This window comes from Schistocerca nitens, chromosome 6 (genome assembly GCF_023898315.1).
Source record: "Schistocerca nitens isolate TAMUIC-IGC-003100 chromosome 6, iqSchNite1.1, whole genome shotgun sequence".
NCBI classification, from domain to species: domain Eukaryota; kingdom Metazoa; phylum Arthropoda; class Insecta; order Orthoptera; family Acrididae; genus Schistocerca; species Schistocerca nitens.
The window spans coordinates 217,330,031-217,353,369 of record NC_064619.1 but is presented as its reverse complement, the minus strand read 5'-3'; the positions used below and the strand labels follow the sequence as shown (position 1 = coordinate 217,353,369).

The 23,339-nt window shown below is 40.4% G+C and overlaps 1 protein-coding gene across 1 annotated transcript in view; it reads right to left on the bottom strand.

The window, feature by feature from the left end:
• Window positions 1-23,339, bottom strand: part of LOC126263288 (venom dipeptidyl peptidase 4-like) — a 276,946-nt gene that overhangs the window by 35,999 nt on the left and 217,608 nt on the right. Inside the window, exon 10 of the mRNA XM_049960374.1 lies at window positions 7,440-7,675. Coding sequence (XP_049816331.1) covers window positions 7,440-7,675 — 236 coding nt within the window. The remainder of the gene's footprint in view (window positions 1-7,439; window positions 7,676-23,339) is intronic.

Genomic DNA, 23,339 nt, shown 5'->3' with positions numbered 1-23,339 from the left:
TTCGCATCCCGCAACTACCCTCCCGACCTGGTACAGAAGCAAATAACCAGAGCCACTTCCTCATCCTCTCAAACCCAGAACCTCCCACAGAAGAACCACAAAAGTGCCCCACTTGTGACAGGATACTTTCCGGGACTGTATCAGATTCTGAATGTGGCTCTCCAGCAGGGATACGACTTCCTCAAATCCTGCCCTGAAATGAGATCCATCCTTCATGAAATCCTCCCCACTCCACCAACAGTGTCTTTCCGCCGTCCACCTAACCTTCGTAACCTCTTAGTTCATCCCTATGAAATCCCCAAACCACCTTCCCTACCCTCTGGCTCCTACCCTTGTAACCACCCCCGGTGTAAAACCTGTCCCATGCACCCTCCCACCACCACCTACTCCAGTCCTGTAACCCGGAAGGTGTACACGATCAAAGGCAGAGCCACGTGTGAAAGCACCCACGTGATCTACCAACTGACCTGCCTACACTGTGACGCATTCTATGTGGAAATGACCAGCAACAAACTGTCCATTCGTATGAATGGACACAGGCAGACAGTGTTTGTTGGTAATGAGGATCACCCTGTGGCTAAACATGCCTTGGTGCACGGCCAGCACATCTTGGCACAGTGTTACACCGTCCGGGTTATGTGGATACTTCCCACTAACACCAACATATCCGAACTCCAGAGATGGGAACTTGCTCTTCAATATATCCTCTCTTCCCGTTATCCACCAGGCCTCAATCTCCGCTAATTTCAAGTTGCCGCCACTCATACCTCACCTGTCATTCAACAACATCTTTGCCTCTGCACTTCTGTCTCAACTGACATCTCTGCCCAAACTCTTTGTCTTTAAATATGTCTGCTTGTGTCTGTATATGTGTGGATGGATATGTGTGTGTGTGCGAGTGTATACCCGTCCTTTTTTCCCCCTAATGTAAGTCTTTCCGCTCCCGGGATTGGAATGACTCCTTACCCTCTCCCTTAAAACCCACATCCTTTCGTCTTTCCCTCTGAACATACTGAGGCAATATGTGTTAAAGCCAACTGCAGAGGAAGAATTACAACTACTTGTAAGCAAAGCTACATGCTACTCTCTCATTATTCCAGACATCAAAAAGAATCAGCCCACTGAGGGATTTACTTCTTAGAGACACTTACAGGGGTACTAAAATTAGGGAAGCTCCCTATTATGATGTCAAGAATACACTGGGTTCTCTACAATTTTTGATGCCATATGATTCTGCATTTCTGCTAGTGCTAACAAGTCACAAGTGAGATAGGACTATATGCTGATTTCTCACATTAACTTAAGAATGGCCATGAACACCTAATAGCCTTTGTCAGCCACGTACTAACAGTTACTGAACAGCAATATCCTCTGATTGACAAAGAGGCACGATAACTGTATGAGCTGCTGAAAAATTCTTCTGTTATTATATGGATGCCATTTTATACTGACATTTTATGTTGACAATAATTGCCTTAAATAACAAAAGATTGGAGTTTAATCCTAATCTCATCCAAATCTACCAAAAATAAATGCAAAACATATGTACCTATTTAAAACAGCAGATAAAAATTCACTTGACGCTGTCCTGAGAGACAGTCTCCACCCCTTCCAAACTGACTATGGGAGCATGGACGAGATGTGGTTCAAATTCAAAGAAATAGTATCAACAACAATTGAGAGATATGTACCAAATATATTAATTAGAGATGATAATCATCCCTGTGGTACACACAACAGGTCAGAACACTGTTGTGGAAGTAACAAAAGAAGCACGCCAAATTTAAAAGAGCAAAATCTCCATGAGTGGCAATGTTTTACTGAAGCTTTAAACCTAGTGACTGAATTTAATTGATAAAAGGAGAAAATATAGAAATGTAGCAAATAAAGCAAGTGAAAGGGAACACAGATGTCTAAAAAATGAGATTGACAGGAAGTGCAAAATGGCTAAGTAAAAATGGCTGGAGGAAAAATGTTAGGATTTAGAAGCATGTATCACTAGCGGGAAGATAGATATTGCCTACAGGACAATTAATGAGACCTTTGGGGATAAAAGAAGCAACTGTATGAATATCAAGAGCTCAAGTGGGAGACCAGTCCTAAGCAAAGTGGGGAAAGCAGAAGGTACATAGATGGTCTGTACAAGGGAGATGAACTTGAAAGCCACCTTACAGAAATGGAAGAGGATGTAGATGAAAGGGGAGCCATGGTTGAGAAAGGAGTGAGACAGTGTTATAGCAAGCAGTTACTAAAAAATGGAGTAGTAATTAAAGTTCAGTGAGGAGTAACTAAAACTTTGATGTTTGCCAACGTCATTGTAATTCTGTCAGTCAGCCAAGGACTTGGAAGAGCAGTTGAATGGAATGGACAGTGTCTTGAAAGGTGGATATAAGATGAAAATCAAGAAATGTAAAACAAAGATAATGGACTATGGTCAAACTACAAACACAAATACAAACATTTTATTTCACTTTTGAGCACATTTACATGCAACTGATGTTGTTAAAGTTAACACAATAATAATAACAACAGTAATAAAATAAAATGTGGGTAAATGTCATTAACTATCAGAAAATAATCCAGGATACATACACTACATGTTTAAACAAATGCCAATAATAACAAAAAGAATTAAATCAGGTGATACTGAGGGAATAAGATTAGGAAATTAGGCACTTAAAGTAGTTGATGAACTTTGCTATTCGGGCAGCAAAGTAACTGATGATAGCTGAAGTAGAGTGGATATAAAATGTAAACTGGCAATGACAAGAACAGAGTTTCTGAAGAAGAAAAATTTGTTTTAGGAAGTCATTTCTGAAAGAATTTGTGTGGAGTGAAAAGTATTTGTGTTGCATGGAAGTGAAACATGGATGATAAACAGTTTAGACAAGAAGGGAACAGACATTTTTAAAATGTGATGCTACACAAGAATGCTGAAGATTAGATGGACAGATTATGTAACTTATTAGGAGGTACTGAATGAAATTGGGGAAAAAAGAAATTTATTGCACAACCTGAGTAGAAGACAGGATCAACTGATGGGGCAGATTCTGAGATATCAAGGGATAACTAATTTAATATTGGAGGGCAGTGTGTGGGGTAAAAATTGTAAAGGGAGACCAAGATATAAATACAGCAATCAGAAATATTTAGGTTGCAGAGACTAAGAAGCTTGCACGGGGTACAGTAGCATGGAGAGTTGCATCAGACCAGTCTTCTGTCTGAAGACCACAGCAGCAGCAGTAGCAACAACAACAAGAACAAAAACAACAACAACAGTGGATGTCAAACTGATTCCACATTTTTAGATTTCCAGCACCATCCCTTAAATCAACTTCTAATCAAACTGCATGCCTACAGAGTATCATCTCAGTTGTGCCACTGGGTTCATGATTTCCTGTCAGGACACTCAAAGTTTCGGTAACTGATGGAAAGTCATCAAGTAAAACAGAAGAGATATTTGACATTCCTAAAGCAAGTGTTATAGGTCCTCTGCTGTTCCTGATCTATATAAATGACTTAGGAGGCAATCTGAGCAGTTCTCTCAGATTGTTTGCAGGTGATGCTGTCATTTACCATCTCACAATGTCATCAGATGATCAGAAGTAATTGCAAATTGATTTCAACAAGATATCTGTATGGTGCAAAAAGTGACAGTTGATTTTAAATATTGACAATTGTGAGGTCATCCACATGGTACTAAAAGGAATCTGCTAAATTTTGGTTACACAATAAATCACACAAATCTACAGGCCACGAATTCAACTAAATACTTAAGGCTTAAAATTACAAATAACTTAGACTGGAATGATCACATAGATAATGTTGTGGGGAAAGTGAACAAAAGACAGCAATTTTTAGCAGAACACATAGAAGATGCAACAGGTCTACTGAAGAGACTGCCTACATTACATTTTTATGTCCTCTTCTGGAGTATTGCTGGGTAGTGTGGGATCCACATCAGATAGAACGGATGGAGGAAATGAAAAAGGTTCAAAGAAGGGCAGCACAATTTCTATTATTGTAGAATAGGGGAGAATGATAACAGAGAATGCAAAATGGAGGCAAAATTAGCAAAAGGGTACAACAGAGTAATGCACCTTACCAGTGTGTGACGGGCTTAATCTGGGGAAGCAAGGTGCCAATGAAGTGTAAGAAAGTCCTGTACCAGACATAATTTACACCCAGACTGACATGGTTCAAATGGCTCTGAGCACTATGGGACGCAACTGCTGTGGTCGTAAGTCCCCTAGAACTTAGAACTACTTAAACCTAACTAACCTAAGGACAGCACACAACACCCAGCCATCACGAGGCAGAGAAAATCCCTGACTCCACCGGGAATCGAACCCGGGAACCCGGGCGTAGGAAGCGAGAACGCTACCGCACGACCACGAGATGCGGGCCCAGACTGACATGTTCTTCAGAGTCCTGGACAGTACAAGAAGAGAAGGAAATAGAATCCAAGCCAGTGAAATGGAATTTCTATAAAGTATGTTAAGGACAGCAATGAGGTACGTAGAGAGAACCGAAGATATTAGGAATGAAACTGGAGTAGAAACTCTGAATGAGTTAACTGAGAATAACATGTTCATATGGACTGGACATGTAAAGAGAATGGAAGATCGTAGACTACCAAAACAAATAATGGAGATCAAGTTTGAGGGAAAGAGAACAAAGGGAGACCTAGATAAAGGTGGATTGTCTCAATAGAAATGAATTCAGGAAGAAGGAATCTGGACTGGAACAAAACAGGTATAGATGAAGAATGGCAGAAAGACAGAGGAAAGTGGAGCAGTAACATAAATGTCCCAACCCAGCTTGATGCTGAATGAATGGGAAACAAAGACAATAATCAGAGGGGAGAGTGCCACAGATATGATATGCAAATTATGGTGGCAATCATTGAAACAAACACATTTTTCGTTGTGGCAGGAACTTCTCATGAAATTTCCATCACTAATGTCTCATCCAAATGCCAAAATATTTTGCTGGCACCCAGCTACACAGGAAAAAAAAGATCATCATCACAAAATACGAGAAATCAGAGCTCACACAGAAAGCTTAAGTATCTGTTTTTCCAGCATATTGTTCAAGAATGGAATGGTAGAGAAATAGCTTGAAGTTATTCAATGAACACTGTGCTGGACGCTTAACTGTGGATTGCAGAGTAATCATGTAGATGTAGATATAGATGTAGGTAAAAGTGTCTTGCACAAATTCTACATCTAGAGAAATCATTACCTGTTTTATGCCATCCAGAAGCTGTTCACAAAACCATTACCCATAATTAGGTATTTCTTGTCTAGTTGTGATGTCATGTTTCCACAGGAATTTACCGGTCTTTTGAGATATCGGACCACCATAAAGAAGATAAATGATTCTTGGCATACCTTCCTCTGTTTCAAAGATAAAATTCTTCCCTCTTGGTCTAAGAGAGCCAGGTATGTACCACATTCCATGCAAATGTGGCATGTCTTATGCAGGGCAACTAAAACAACTAAGCAAATCAGCTGTCACCAAGCACCGACTTGAATATGATTTTGAAATGAAATAAAATGAGACCAGTGTCATGGTGAAAATTTGAAGTTTCTGGTACAGTGTAAGTGAATAATCTATCAAAATAAAGATTCTAGAAAACTTAACAAACTAAGATGGAGGATTCCATTTAAACAAGGCTTGGAGTCTGTCACCCAATTTATTAAGACCTCACTAGACATAACATCTTCTAGAGCTAATAAACACTGATGGATGTGTGTTCCATAGAATATCAGTGCAAGCTCTGAAAAACAAAAGAGGATCAAAGAGCAGAGTGGGCGTTGGGAATTGAAGTCACAAACAAAGCACATCATCAATAATTGTTCATGTTCTGGTTGGAGTTCAGGCAGTGAGTACATGTAACAGTGTGAAATTGGGTTGTTCATCAAAATATTGTGCATAAAATGGAAACTTAAAGTTAGTTGAATACACAGAAGCTCTCTATCAATCAGTCATGTCAAGAAAACTTGAACACCAAGTCATGACAAATTTGGTCAGTCAGTATTTTGTCAAATGGGACACCCATTGGTTGTACAAGGGCTGAAGGCAGAAAATAACTTGGCACATGATAGATACAAGCCACTAGGAGTTAACTATACACTGGCAGCTTTCCATTTAATGTTCAAACACTGGATCACCATCATTCCCAGTGCACTATGTAAAGCTCTTCTGAAACATCTACAGGCATCTCATTTAGTAATCTTTAAGATGAAGGACATTGCTTGTGCCTTCATTTACTGGCCTGCTATTGATGCAGCTATTGAACAAGTTGTCAAATCTTGCCGTGAGTGTTGTAGACAAACACACTCTACTCCAAAAATTTTGGAACCATCTCAGAGACTTTGATAAAGCTGCACCTGTTGTGGGAGTGATGAGTTCATCATTGTTGATGACTGTAGCACTTGGCTAGAGATGAGAGAAACTCATTTTGCCATTATTACTTTGACTATTGCAATGTGAGACAATACCTCCATTCCACATTCCTGAAAGTTTTTGTCCATGATGTGATTTACACAACACAATGTGTGAGTGAATGAATACCAAGCCAGACAATACAGAAGAGAAATATAATTCTGTCTTAAGTGTATTGCACTCTATTAAGACAGCTAATAGTAAATTCAGGAAAAAAGTGAGAAGAAAAGGCATGTAACATCTGGAATCAAAGTATTGTATGACAGGAAGAAAAACTGGAGGTGGATTACAACTATTACTACAAAGTTATTCACTTAACACAAAATAAGAATTCTACATATCTTCCCATTTATTGTGGTGACCATGCTGATAAACATTGAGAATTAGTGCCAGGACCAGGACTGATAACATTATGTTATCCAAGCAGACCTTCTGGACTGACCAACTGACACAAATTCTCATTGTGATTTGATGTTTCCATCTTAATTTCTGAACTTGTATGTGTAGCAGTTTTCCCTCCATGGGAGTAGCACATCTGCAAGGCATTTTAACAACCTGCCTGTCTGCTAGAACACAATCTTGGGTGCTATGTGCATGACCACAAAGTAAGGATTTCATGAATCTTATTAGTTACTGAAGTGACCAAACTCACATGTATCTAAAGGGAATCATAGAATGGCAAAGAGAATTTGAGTCAGTCCAGGAAACATACTTGAATGACAGACTTGCTCATCAAATGTAAGATCTCAACATTCAAGTATTCTTCTTGGCACATACTTTAGAGTGTCAATTTGTTACAAAAATAATGTATAGAATTGAGGCCAGCTACTGGATAATGATGTTTATGGGAGCTGTTAAAATGATGTAATTGTAATTAACAAGCAAAAATAAATTATGTAACAAGGTATGTAAATGTTTCAGTTAGTTGTAGCATTGATGTTATTTGTACAGACACTGTACCATACAGTGTTCAAAGTGATGATACTTACATTTTGTGAAAATACGGGTCCCAGTCAACAATTTCGACAACTGAGTAGGTTCCTTCTGTCAGTGGCTTAGCAATGGGAAGGGTCTGTTTCATCTGCACCAGAGTGACATGCCTGAAATGTCCAGCATTGTTGTCTTGTTCATGGGCATCAACCAATACCATCATTTTACCATCTGGAGAAAAAATTGGCAACTGATAAAAATCCACCCAAGCATTTCTGTTGTCTGTTGTGTAAACCTGCAAAAAGAAACTACTTTCAAGTGCAGCTTAAAGTGACAAATAATTAATACAAAATAACCAATAAAATCAATATCGGAAAAGCAGAAGCATTGAGTTGTCAAAAGGCATGTGCAAAAGGAAGAAAACATGCTTGTTTTTGGAGTTACACTTTGAACACCCACCCACAAACACAAACACACACACACACACACTTCTACATGGTGCTGACTGGACTAACAGTGCCAGTGCCAATGCTGTTTTTCAGAATATGGACTGGTAGTGATGGAGGTAGTGTGGATGGGACAGATGGTGAGGGAGGTGAAAGGCAGAGAGAGGGACTGGTGGTGGGTGTCTAGTGTCTTGGAGGTAGTTAGTAGGTTTGCCAGTTGGAAATGTGGGAGGGAGGGGGCACTGGTACACGGGTTAGGCATGTAATGCACTATTGTAGTGACTGGTGGGGAGCAATACATGCTAATGGCACTGTGCAGATGTGAATTGGGAGAAGGTGACAGAAAAGAGGAAGAGAAAACTGTTGGATGGAGTGTGTGGGGACAGTGGGTCATCTGAGACTGAGGACAAGATGATTATGGGAGTGGAAGATGTGCTATACGCATAACTCACATCTTTGTATTCAGAGAATCTGGTGATGGAGGGAAGGACCCAGATGGCCTGGGTTGTGAAGCAACAATTGAAACTGAGCATGTTGTGGTCAGCTGCATGATGCGTCACCAGCTCTTCAACTTTGTTCTTGCCAATAATTTGGTGATGGCCATTCATTATGGTGAGCTGCTGGTTGCTAGTAATACCAACACATAAAGCTGTGGAATATTTGCAGCAGTGTTGGTTTATGGCATGGTTGCTTTTGACAGGAGGTGCTGGGTTGGTGCATTGGGAATGTCTTGCACTTGGTCTGCCACAGAGATATGTTCCTATGGCAAGGGGCTGCAAGTGGGAGTGGCATAGGGATGGACTGGGGCATTGTGTAGGTTGCATGGGTGATGGAACACCACTTTAGGAAGGATCAGAAGGATCTAGGGTAAGATGTCCCTCATTTCATGGCACAATGAGAGATAAACCAAAGCTGTGGCAAAGGATATTGTTCAGTTGTTAAAAGTCCAGAGTAATATTGGGTGACGAGGTGGGGCACGCATTTGTAGCTGATTCTTGGTGGTGGTGTGAGGATTGGCATGGAGTGAGGATATGGCATGGGAAATCTGTCTGTGGACTAGGATTGGAAGGTATTACCTGTCTGTGAAGGCTTTTGTGAGGCCTGCAGCATGCTGGACAAGGGAATTTTCATCACTGCAGATATGTCATCCACAGGTTGGTAGGTGGTAGGAGAGGAATTCTTTGCTATGATAAAGATGTCAGCAGTTGAAATTTAGGAACTGTTGGTGGTCAGTTTGTTTAATGCACACAGAGGTGTGGACGGAGTCATCAGAGAGGTGGAGGCTAATGTCCAAGAAGGTAACAGGTTGGGTAGAGAAGGATCAGGTGAAGCAGATGGGTGTGAAGTTGTGAGGCTGTGAAGGGTTGTGGATAGAGTGTTCTGGACCTTGGTCCAGATCATGAAGGTATAACCAATAAACCTGAAAAGGAATAAGGTTTGGGAGTTTTGCAAGTCTAGGAAGGTTTCCTCTAGATGGCCTATAAACACGTTGGCACAGGAAGGTGCCATGCAGTCACCCATGCTGTGCTGCAGACTTGTTTATATACTGTCCTTCCAAAGGAAAATAAGTGTTTGTCAGGATATAGTTCGTAAGGTGTATGGGGAATGAGCCTGAAGGACATCAGCAGAAGTAGTGCTTGAGATTGGTAAGGTCATGATCATGAGGGATGTTACTGTATAGGGAGGTGGCATCAACAGTGGAAACTACAGATCCAGGAGTGGGGATGGTGGAAAGTTGGTGAAGGAAGTAGTTAGTAACTTTGAAGTGGGAGGCTAGGTTTTGGGCATTTGGTTGGAGGTGTTAGTCTACAACAGTGGAAATTCTTTCAGTGGACCATAATAGCTAGCATCAATGGCACGTCAAGGAATGTTGGATTTGTGGATCCTGGGGAGCATGTAGAAGATGAGTGTGTGTGGTGTAGTTGGGGTGAGGAGGGAGATGGACTCAAGGAGCAGTTCCGGGAAGAGCCTATGAATTTAAGTATGGACTGGAGGTTATGTTGGACTTCTGGGATGGTAACAGTGTGGCAGACATTGTAAGCAGACATGGCAGATAGCTGATAGAGGCCTTCTGTTAGGTATTCACTGTAACTCATCACAACAGTGGTGGAGTCTTTGTCTACAGGGAGGATGATTATGCCAGGATTTGTTTTCAGGTTGTGTATCGCTATCCTTTTTACTGTTGAAAAGTTAGTGTTATTAGCAAGGACCCTGGGGAAGGATGGTGAGGTCAGCTGGAGGTAAGGAATTCCTGGAAGGTAACCTGGTTTTGGTTAGATGGGAAAGTGGAGGGTCACACTTGGAAGGTGGTATGGACAGAGAGAGCCAAGGTTCAGTGTTGGGATCAGGTTGGCTTTGGGTGGGGGGACTGATGGCAAAGAAGTATTCACATTGTAGGGATCTGGAGAAGAGGAGTAGATCTTTTAAAAGTCCAGCATGGTTAAACTTGAGAGTAAGTCTGAAGGTGAAGCCTTTGGATAGAACTCGGACTTCTGTGGAACAGATGTTTTTGCTGGAAAGATAATAACAATGTTTTGGGTTTTCTTGTGTTCTGTGGGTGTAGGAAGGGTGCCAAGAGGGAGTTTTGGAGGATGTGGTAAATTGAAGAGCACAGCTAGCCAGGGGCTGGGGGTTATGGGGGAGGGAGGGGTTGCTGGGGGGTTCACTGTGAGCAGGATGGTTGTTGATGGATACTGGTTCCCTAAGGTGCGTGTAGGATGTCAACAGATTGGACAACTTATGGAGGTGATGTCTGTAATCTCCTCCAGTTGTTTGAGTGCAAGATGGCCTGTTTTGGAGATGTTGTGTATGTGGTAAAGATAGCACAATATACGTATGTATCTCTTTTAGGGTGTAGAGGTGGTTCTAGGATGCCTGTGCCATGGAGAGTTGTTTCAGACCAGGTTTGTGAGGGGTGGGAACTGATGGAATCTGAAAAGGTGAAGATTGTTGTAAAAGGAAGGGTGGAATCCAGAGGAGGAGATTTTTATGGTTTGGCCATTGAGGTGCAATTCCATGGTTTAAGCAGCATTTAAGGAATAGTATGTAGTACTGGGTTTTAGCCAAAGAAAATGGCACTTTTCTGAAATGGCACAGAAAGATGGATCAGGGGTCCATCATGGTGTTACAAAATGGGAAATGAGATGGGAAATGGGTGAATGAAAGCATTATTTAGTTATAATGGGAGATGGATAATACAGCATGAGTTCAGAGAATGGAAGAATGAAGGTAATTGTGCTGGGAGCAAGAGCATGATTTTGTGGCATGAGGATATTTTGTTGCATGTAAGTTATCATCACATGTGGGAAAGAAGATGCACTGACATAAAATTCTAATGGGAGCCATGTGTGAGGAGGGATGGACTGATTTGATGTTAAATGTAGAGGTTAGCTGCTGGAAGGTGTTATAACAGTGATCCAGTGGACAGGTGGTACGTAGAACTGCCTAACATGCAACTGAAGCAGCTGCGACTGGTGCAGAAGGGTGCCACAAAAGGCATGCCTCCTTTGTTACTATTTATAATCTACATCCTCTTTAGCCTTACTGTATTGGCCATCTGCATCTTGTCCTACAGTTTCTCACTTGACATTGTTATGCACAAGCTTCATCATTGCCAACCACCATGAACAAGTGTGATTTTTATGACACCCTACAGCACTGGTCGCAGCCATTACGACTGCGAAGCACTCTGTTCTACATACTGTCTGTCCACCAGATCACAGTTATAACTCCTTCCAACAGCTGACCACTACATTTAACTACTGAATCCGCCCACCCATCTTCACTCATTGCTCCTATCAGAATTTTATGTCTTTCCTTCTTCTTTACTGCATGTGATAATAACTGAAATGTGATCAAATATCCTCAAACCACTAAACCATACTATTGCTCCCAGCATAATTCCTCCCTCTTTTTCACTCCCTGAACTCATGCTATATTATTCAGTTTCTCTTATAACCAACTAATGCTTTCACTTGCTCATTTCACACATCATCTCAAATATTCTAACACCATCCCTTCCCTAATGAACCCTGCTCCATCTTTCTTCACCAGTTCAGAAAAGTATTCCTTTCCCTGTTCCTTAAATGATGCTTAAGCCATGGAATCCCCCTAGAACAGTGTAACCATAAAAATCCCCTCCTATGGAGCCCACCCCTCCTCTCACAATGACCTTCACCTTTTGAAATACTGCCAGTCTCAATACTGCAAAAACCTGGTACTGCAGAAACACTTCTCCATGGCACAGGCATCCCAGAACCACCTCAACTTCCTCCAGAAGATACTAGTACTGTGAAATCCTTGCTACATATGCAACATCTGCAAAGTAGAAATCCTTGCATTCTAACATCTGGAGGAGGATTTCAGACATCATCTCCCTAAGTTATCCAACTTATTCACATCCTACTCCCATCTTGGGGCACTACTATTCCTCAACACCCATCCTACTCACAGTGAACCCCTTCACAATCCCCTCATAGCATCCAGACCCTGGTTAGCTGTCCTGTTCAGTTTGCCACATACAGGGTTTGTATAAAAAGTAATGAAACTGAGCTTTTGAAGCAAAATTTATTGTAGATATCGCTACAACCACTTATTACTCTTCAATGTATGACCCTGAGATGGCCTCGCCGTGGCGGCTTGGACCTTCTCCAGGGTCACATGACGGTGTCCTTTCAGAGAAGTTTTAGTTTGGGGAACAAAAAATAGTCTGGCAGGGTCACATCAGGACTGAAGGGGGGGCTGAAGAATCGTTGGAGACCCTTTCTTGACCAGGTAGCTGGCCACCATGAAGCAGGTGTGACTCGGCGCATTGTCATGATGCAGCTTCCAATCATCAGTGATGGGTGGCCTCATGCGGTGGACTCTGGCTTTCAGTCTCTTGAGCACTTTGCAATAAAAAGCCCCACTGACAGTTTGGCCTCAGAGCAAAAACTCATGATGAACCACGCCCCTGAAGTCGAAAAACACAACAGCATGGCTTTCACTTTCAATTTGGTCATGCAAGCCTTTTTTGGATGTGGGGATGCTGTGGTGTGCCATTCGGCACTCATGTTCTTTGTCTCTTGGTCATACTGAAACACCCAGGTTTTGTCTCTGGTGATAATGTTATCTAAAAATTCCGGATCAGCTTCAAGGCTATGGAGATTGTCTTGGCAGGCGTCCACATGTGCTTGCTTTTGAACATCCGATCAAATCTTCAGGACCATCTTTGTGCAGATCTTCCTCATCGACAATTCTTTGGTGATGATGATGGACACTGTCATTTTATCAGTCTAAGGTCGTCTGCTATCATCTTGACACTCATCCGATGGTCAGTGTTCAATAAAATGCGCATATGGTCGATGATTTTGTCAGTTTCACTAGTTGATGGGCGTCCGGAGTGTTCCTCATCCTCGACGCTGCACCGGTCATCTTTAAAGCTCTTCACCCACCTGAAAACCTGAGCTTTTGACAGGCAATCATTGCCATAGACTTGCCGACACACATCCAATGTTTCTGTACCCAATTTTCCTAGTTTCACACAAAACTTAATGGCATAACATTGATGATCATTTGCTACATGTTGTGCCACAACCGATGACTTTGTGACGTGTCCACTCATCAAACGATGCTGCCGAGACAAGAGCCTGCAGGCGACTGGCATGCTGTGCCCCCCGGGTGACCAAGTGCTGTGAAGTACAGTCACATCAGCAAAAAAATCAGTAACATTACTTTTTATTCAAACCCTGTATTCACAAATTCTGTGAACGTCCACCCTCCCATCTAACTAACCACTGATCACCTTCCAGGAATTCCTTATCTCCAACTTGACCTCACCATACACACGCCCCCCCCCCACCGGGTCCCTTCTTAAATACACAAATTTTTCACAAAAAGAAAGAGCAGCCATACACAGCCTGAAAATAGATCCAGACATAATCATCATCAAAGGGTCGACCACAGTGGTTATGAGTAGCAGTGGCTAACTGATAGAAGGCCTCTGCCAACTGCCTGACATCCACCTACAACATCTGCCATAGTGACCTCATCCCAGAAGTTCAACACAACTTCCAGTCCATACTGAAACCCATAGGCTCTTCCCAGAACCTCTATCCTGAGTCTTTCTCCCTCCTCACCCCAAGAACACCTCACACACACACACACACACACACACCTTCTATATGCTCTCATAATCCACAAACCCAACAATCCTGACACCCCATTGTAGTTGGCTAATGTGCTCCCACTGAAAGAATTTCCTCTGTCATTGACTAATACCTCCAACTAAATGCCTGAAATCTAGCCTCGCATTTCAAAGTTACTAACCCCTTCCCTCACCAACATTCCACCATCCCCACCCCTTCACCTCCTGGTCCCTTACTCATCACTGTCGATGCCATCTCCCTGTACACAACATACCTCATCCCCAAAGCCTTGCTGCTATTGAACACTACCTGTCCCATTGTTCTTCAGACTGCAAACCCCTTACCCCATTCCTTATACACTTTACCAACTTTATCCTGACCCACAAATACTTTTCCACTGAAAGGAAAGTATACAAACAAGTCCACAGCATAGTCAAGGGCACTCATATGGCACTTCCTGTGTCAACCTGTTTATGGGCCATCTAGGACGAATCTTCCTAGCCCCACACAACTCCAAACTCTTAGTCTGGTCAGGTTCACTGAAGATGTCTTCATGATCTGGGCTCAGGATCAGCATACCCTACCCACATTCCTTCAAAACCTCAAGTCCTTTTCTCTTATCCACTTCACCTGCTCCTCCTCTACCCAATGTGCCACCTTCCTGGATGTTCACCTCCACCTCTCTGATGGCTCCAGCCATGCTTCTGTCCACATTAAACCCACTAACCACCAACAGAACCTGCATTTCAACAGCTGCCATTCTTGTCACACCAAAACATCCCTCCAATACCTCCTATCCATCTGTGGATGATGTAGATGCAGTGACAGAAACACCCTTGCTGAGCATACTGCAGGTCCCATGAAGGCCTTCACAGACAGGCAATATTCCCACACCTAGTCCACAAACAGATTTCCCATGCAAAATCCTCTTAAGTCCTCAATCCTCTCACCATCCCCTAGCAACCAGCTATGAAGGAGTGCTCCTCTCGTCATGCAGTATCAACCTGGACTGGAGCAACAGAACTGTCTCTCATCCTGCCCTGAAATGAGGGACATCCTACCCGAGATCCTTCCCACTGCAAAGTGCTGTTCTGTCATCCACCTAACCTACACAACATTGTAGTCTATCCCTATGCCACTCCCACTCACAGTCTCTTGCAACAAGGATCATATTCCTATGGCAGACCAATGTGAAAGACCCGGCATCTCTTACTCCACTACAAAATTGAGCACCTAGTGACAACACACAATTGAGTGCAACACGCTCAATTTCAATGGCTGCTTCACAACCCAGGCCATCTGGATCCTTCCCTCCACCACCATCTTCTGTGAATGATGCACATGGGAGTCATCCTAACAACACATCCTCTGCCCCTGTAATCATCCTGGCCTCATCTCAGGTAACCTACTGTTCCCACACCCTCCACCCAATAGTTTTCCCTTTCTCCATTCTGTCACTCCCTCAAAATTCAGGTCCTTACATCACCTTGAGAGTGTGCCACTACCCATTAGCTCCTACAATCATGCATTACATGCCTAGCCCATCCCAAAGTTAGAAAGCTTTCTTTCCTTTGTGTGTGCCTATCGGTGACCCAATGGTTCTGTTTTTTGATGAGTAGTCTCTTTTAATCTTAAAGTATTTAAAAATCAATAAGGTATGTATGCACAGCCTGTAAGAAAGAAACAGTGGAGAATAAAAGGATAAATATGACTATATCAGTTTCAAGATAAGGTAAACATGTCTAATGCCAAAACTTTTTACTGCAAGCCCTCATTAAAACAATCAATGCAGAGTGAAGAAGTTGACAGAAGGTAAATTACATTATTTCCTAAATTGATCAGTCATTGCTTTGTGTAGCTGAAACTGAATTACATCGTTTATGAAAATTCAGTAGACAAATCCATAATTACAGTAATGGCTTACAGAATAACTACAGTTATGAAACCTTAGGCTTCCGAACTGCTAATTTCCATAACTGAAAAGCAGAACTAGACCATATTTTCTTCACTGATATTAATCTTTTTCACTGTCATACACAATGCTTTAACAATTATTTTGTATTCCATTGGAAAGATTCTGATGCAGGAAGTGAAAATCAATACAGAAAGTACTGCTCTGTCAAAATGAGGGGAAGAACTGTACAGGTTTAGATGCCTAACTTTTTTTATCTCAAATAACCTTCAATTTGTTAAAGATATCAGTTACAACTTTTCACCCACACCAATACTGACAAAGGGCTCATGAAATACAGAACCAACACATTTTTGCATTTCCATTAATCACTGAGACACAGGCTTCCATTCTTTTCTCAGTTGAATTGTAGTATTCTTTTCTGGCAGAATAGAATATTTGTATGAGAAAATTTAGTGGCAAAGCTCCTTGTAACATATCATTCCATGGCTTCCCATGTGTGCCAGATTATCCACAGCTAGATTCTGGCTGTAGGGGTGAAGAGGGTTTCTGTTTGGTCTAGAGGTGAGGGGCTGGTCTTTCTTTAATCTTCCTTAATGGGTGGCAGTCTGAGCTGACAAGGCTGACTTTAAAGCAACTAAATTCCACATGACAAACAGTGTTTCCAAACTTTTTGCAAAAAAAGTTTTAAACGTATTGCCAGGAAGCATCATCTTGCAGAAGCACTATTGTGGGAGCAGGAAATGGCCAATGAAAATGCCTACATCCCAATCCTGAATCAGAATGGTTGGAAAGTGTGAATGCAAAGTAATTTCATGAAGCAGTTTGGAGCCCAGTGGCATTCAGGAGTAAGTTGGCAGCCCTCTTGAGGGTAGAAGTCATGTGTCCTCTGGAGCAGAGGTGGTGTTTCTGTAGCATATTTCAGAGGATGGAAGTTGATGATCCTGGGTGATCAAGCATGTTACTTAACAAGTATAGAAGACAGAGAAAATACAAAGTGCATTCCAAGTGTAATGGAACTGTTCAATATACAACTTTTTTCTTCAGTATTCAAAGAACACAGAACACTACAATTTAGAATGTGATCTGAGACCCAGACCACAAATTGTATACTTTCTATGATTTTAATTAAAAGTACATTGATGAAGCATAATGGTGACATAAAATTAACTATTTTGTGAGAAACATAATAATTTTTGTTTCCAATATACTTCACAGTTTTGTTCATTTGTGAAGTCAAGAGTATTTAGATTTAGTATTACAATAATACTTATTGTTTTCCATAATTTTTCAAAAAAATAAAATCACCAGAAAACTTTATCATTCTCTGCTCTTATGAAATGTTAATCAATTTTAATTCTTTGGTCAAAGACAATGATCATATCAATCATGTAAATATATCTTTGTACTGAAAGTGATACAACTCTGTTCTTGTTCACTTGAAGTGTGTCACTTTTTGCTACAAGACTCCAGGAAGTTAGTAGATTTTGCCAAGAAGAGTGTTAACTTGTGAAAACTGCAAAATATGGAATAAAATAGTTTTCAAGGAAAAATGTATTCTTGCCATATGGTATTATTTATTTGATGTATGGATAAACAGAATCCAGGCATCTCTTTGCAGCATTAGCATGATGGAGCCATTAACCTGTGACAGTTGAGCCAAAACAAAGAAGAACTTATAAACTGATTCTCTCTTTCTCCCTAACAAAGGACTAGTATCACAACACACTAATGAAGGCAGCAATAAAGGAGCTGGCCTAAGAAACAATGCATTGCACACAGACTTGCCAAGATATGTAGTGGTTTTTTTACTTCCTGTTTAATTTTTTACTGGCTGTGTGTGATTAAAAACTTCCAAAAATAATATCTGGGCTGCATGAGCAGTTACAGAATTTGAAATGATGTACTAAAGAATGGGATATAAAACAAAAAGAACATCACCAAAAAGGAGGAACCCTTATAAACAGTAGGATAATTAGCTCAACAATCTACATGACATCTTGACACAAAAATCTCAAATTTGAGTAAAGATTTAAAAACAATAGTCAATGAAATTTGTAAAATTATTAATAAAACAATAATTGTAGAACCACCAGCCTTAACTGTAGAATCCACCAAAACCATCTTTGAAAGATGACTCTGTAGTTGCAGGGGGTGAAAAGACTTCACCAGTTGTTGATTACATTGATGCTGAAATGAAATGTTTCCCTGATATAATTAATGAAATTTTTACCGAACTGTCTAGGCCAAATAACTTTCAATGTCAGTTTCTAAAGTCTGTATGAAATCTATCACTGCAAAATGATCTGTGTAGAGAGAAATATCTTACAATTTTCAAACACACATCTTTTTTCTGTAAAGCTATTATGATTTTGCAGTTAGTTGCAGCTTGATTGGTGAACAATTTATCAAAATGTGTTTTGTTGTCAGTTTAGAAACAGTAGCATACCAGTTTGTGGTAATGATAAAAGCAATGTAATATTTACGACACTCAGTTCTGAGGTAAAAATTTGCTTGTTCTTCTTACAGCATCCTTCAGTGTGTCTGTACTTTCCTTTACGTGGAAGCAAATTAAAAGTTGATTGGCAAGAATTCTAATATTGTGTTTGTGCAATGTTACAACAGATAATGCCATAACTAATTCACATGTACATTTGATTATGACACAAACTGTCTTACTTTTGAGCTGAAAATTTTTGAGAGAAAAAGAATAATTGTAATCTGTGGAAGCAAGTAGTGCCAATTTATATTCGAAAGCTACGAAGTATGTGTGTATGAACATGCATAAGGAGAAGATTTGCAGTAGTGTATGGAGTAACGTACCATAGTTTGTGTTAATTAAAAAAATGTAAGAAGCCTCCACACAAATGAATGAGTCTTTCAGAAGCCACAGTGATGTTTTTTTAACCTTTGTCATGTTTTGAATGATAGAAAATTATTGGTAAATGGAATTTAAGATTATTTGGAACAGAATTATAGTATTTGTTTAAAATATTTATGGGGAAATAATGTTATTAAATGTCTTCCAGGCTTCTTTGCTGTTTAATTTCATAGAAGTGTTTATGCATGTTTCTGGATACATTTGGAAAATATCTGGTATCAGACTTGATCCTTTACTATTTGCTGTCAGCACTTGAACAGAATTATTAAGAAAAACTGATTCACCAAAGCGCATTTTATATTAAGTGTGTAATACATTAAGAGAGAAAGTGAGAAACTTACACTATCAGTTAGTAAGAAAAAGAAGAAGAAGTTGTTCACTTTGTCTATCTGGGCTCAGCAATCAGAAAGAGGTTGACTCTACACAGGCAATTCAATGCAAAATTGTTCTGGGTGGGGATGCTGCATTGAAGCTGAGAGTGATTTGGAAGGACCGAACCCTAACCAGGCACATTAAATTAAGAGTGCTGAAATGTCTGGTGTTTGCAGTTTCCCTTCATGGCATTAAAATGTGGACAATAATGAAGGGGACTTCAAAAGAACTGATACTTTTGAATTGTGGACATAAAGGAGGCTGCAGAGAATATCATGGATGGACAAATGGGCCAACAAATCAATGCTTCCAGAACTCATGGTGGAGAAGAGATTATCCAGCATTTGTTTCTAATGAATCCTGCAGTCCTTTGGTCACATAGTTGACATCAGGAGGATAACTTGGGAATGATGATCATCCAAGGCAAAGTTGAGGGAAAAAATTGCAAGGATGACCACTGAGACAATGGACAGACCAGATAAAGGAGAAGACACATCAAACATGTGGTCAGCTACTCTGAGATGCAGAAGACCGGGAAAAATGGAGACAGACTGTTAAGAGGATTATATGATGGGTCATCAATTTTCAACTATGAAAGATGGAGTATTGGTCATGACATTAATCTGAGATCATGTTAAATAATTCTTTATCTTAACCTAGTCATGTTTTTGAGGAAAATGTTATTTTTTGGAGAGAGAGGATTGTTTTTCTCAACACAAAGGTAGAATTTTAAAATTATGTCATAAAATAGAAGACAGGAAGCTACGAACAGAAACTGAATGAATTTGGAAATATATATGCTGTGTTCAGAACATTTTTATTTATTTTTGCTATCTGGAGGAGACTGTTGTAAGGTGTCTATGCTGAGATGATGATGTATTGGAAATTGATAAGAAGTACATGTTGTGGGAAGATGATGAAGTCAGGATTGGGGAACTGTATTCTTATAAATCATGTAGTATTGCCAGTTGCATAAATGAATACATATTTACATCTGGGAATGAGATGAAAGTACTTGCAGTGGAACTGACGGTTAAGAGGAAAATACTAATTGCATTAACTAATTTTGGAGGTACAAGTATGTGATGCGATGCTAAAAATATTGAAATCATGGAAAATATCTGTAATATAATGATGTTTCTGCCCAGGATATCTACCATCTGTTTGATAAGACATGTCTGACTATTTAAAAAGAACCTTCTTCAGCTTAGAAACATCACTTCTTTGAAACAATGCATGCAAAAGGGTAGAGATGATTCATAAAAACTTTGGAGTTGAAAGAAAAAGGCTTTTTACTGAAAAAAGAACTGAATACTTTCTCATATTAATAAAATATTGAAAGACATGTTTACAAGTTGTCAGATATATGTACATATGTGTAATTATTATTATTTTCATTTCTTGTCTGTAATATCTAAAATAAATACATCTAAAAACAAAGATGATGTGACTTACCAAACGAAAGTGCTGGCAGGTAGATAGACACACAAACAAACACAAACAATTCAAGCTTTTGCAACCAATGGTTGCTTCATCAGGAAAGAGGGAAGGAGAGGGAAAGATGAAAGGATGTGGGTTTTGAGGGAGAGGGTAAGGAGTCATTCCAATTCCGGGAGCAGAAAGACTTACCTTAGGGGGAAAAAAGGACAGGTATACACTCGCACACACACACATATCCATCCGCACATACACAGACACAAGCAGACATTTCATATCTAAAATAAATACGTATAATGATGTAAATGAATCCCCCAGAGGAATGTAGATTCACTTGCATTCAAAGCAAACACAGAGCCTCAAGCTGTTGTAGCAAAGTTTCACCCTCATTTTCTGTGCTGCATCCTCTTCCTCTCTGTTTAGATCTATTAATGTTATATCCTTAAAGCCACATGAACTCTCTTGCATTTAAAAGAATAATGATTTTGATGTATACATTTTCTTGCCTTGTGCATTATTTTATTATCTACCAGTCTTTCTCAATAATTCAAGTATGTCTGCAACATAATACATGTTGAATCAGCTTTCATTAGAGTCTCAGAATCAGTTGCTGAGGATTTATCACTTGTATATTTATACCAAATTCTATACTCATGTTTTTTTTCTGTGTGTGAATACACTTATGTCCTTTTTGCATCTTCACTGCCATATAGAGTTAAGTTTGGATCTGCTACTATTTACTGGTTTGGTGGGCAGGTACATGGAGGGTGGGGAGTGAGTCATTGCCTTGTCCTTGAACACCCTCTGACAGGAAACTGCGTTTCCTTTATTCAGTTCATTGTGGCAGTTGGTTGAGTGCGGGTCTGTTGGGCTTGTTGCCACATTCTGTCTGTGTGAAAATGGACATAAAAATGGAGCAAAAAGTTTGCGTGAAATTTTGTTTTAAAACCAGGAAATCAGCTTCTGAGACTTACAGACTATTTAAAACAGCTTTTGGAGATATTGTACAAGGCAGTCAAATGTTTATGTCTGGTTCAACAGATTTAAAAAGATTTGAAGATGAACCACCGTCCGGCTGTTCTTCCACATCAAAAATGAATGAAAATGTTGTGAAAGTTTGTGACTTAGTGTGCTCTGATCGTAGACTTACAATTAGGGAGATGGCTGATGAATTTAATTTAAGTTTCTATGCAGTTCAATCAATTTTAATAGAAGATCTGAACATCTGTTGAGTGTCCGCAAAATTCATTCCAAAAGTGTTGTCAAGTGACCAGAGGCAACACCGACTTGAAGTGTACCAAGAACTGATTAATCGGATTAAAATGACCCAGATTTGTTTAATAGGGAAATTACAGGTGACAAATCATGTGTATATGGATATGATCCTGAAACCAAAGTGCAGTCTTCGCAGTGGAAGACTCCAGGTTCACCACGACGGAAAAAAAGCATGGCAAAGTTGGTCGAAGGTGAAGACAATGTTGATGACTTTTTTTATTCTACTGGTATTGTGCATCATGAATTTACCCCTGGGGGACAGCCAGTTAACCAGGAATACTACAAATGTGTCCTTGAGGGTTTGCGCCAAAAGGTGCAGAAGAAAAGGCCTGCATTGTGGAAACACAGGAGTCAATTACAAGCCCACTCTTAAAACTTTTCCAAAGATGTGTTAAATGTAGTAGCTCTATGAGGCATGGCTTGTCAACTACAAGGGCTGTGAGAGGGAAGCTCTTGTATAGGTGGCAGATAGTGGTGGTCCAAGGCAGGAGTAGAAAGTGAACAGGTTGGAGAGCTTTTTGAGGTGGCACTGTGCATGCTGCCCTAGTTCCTGGAGAGTAAGAGTTTCAATTTGGGGCAGGGGATGCAGGAATTCATCATTGCAGGGCAGGATAATTTTATGTATGGAGAAGAGATATTGCAAGAGAGTTTGGGCCTGAGTTATTTCATTTTGTAGGACTAGATGGTAAGGGCTATGGACTGATGTAGTTTGAACAGATAGAGGTCTTTGAGGAAGAAGGGATTGCAGCTGGATATGGGTAATTTGATGATTGGGCTGTTTGGGGGAGGATTCCATGAGCTGGGCAACAATGCTGGAGCAGTATGTGGGATTGGGGGTCTGACTAGGGATAGGGAAACTTTTTTGTATTGGCACACATGGAAGGAGCAAGGATCCATAATGGAGGATAAAAAATACATAAAAATAGATGGGGAAAATCACAGAGAGGGACAAAGGTGAAACCTGAGGGAGTAGGGCCTATAGAGGAAGACGAAAATGAACTAACGTAAACAAGAAAACACTATGACGCCAAAGATAAAAATAAATAAAAAGAGGAAAATAGTGGGATACATGTTGGTGGATGGATGTGTGCAAAGAGCAGAGCCAGCACATGGAAGTGAATTAGGTGGAGTCAGTACACACATGCTGCAATAGGGGAAGGAAAAGAGAGAGAGAGAGAGAGAGAGAGAGAGAGAGAGAGAGAAGAGTGTGTGTATGTGCGTGTGCGCGCGCGTGCTCATGTGTGCATGTGTGTGTGTGTGTGTGTGTGTGTGTGTGTGTGTGTGTGTGTGTGGTGTTTGTTTGTTTGTTCTGTGGTTGGATACAGGGTTCAACAAAATACTTGTAGCATATGAAGGTACAGAAAAACACACGAAAAATAGGTGAGGATGAGGGAGGAAGTTGGAACAATTTGAAGGTCCAAGAATGATTATATTTGTGGGACTCAAGAAGCTGCAACTACAATTTGCATGATCACGTAGCTGTGTGTTGTCCATGGACAAGATTGTTGATT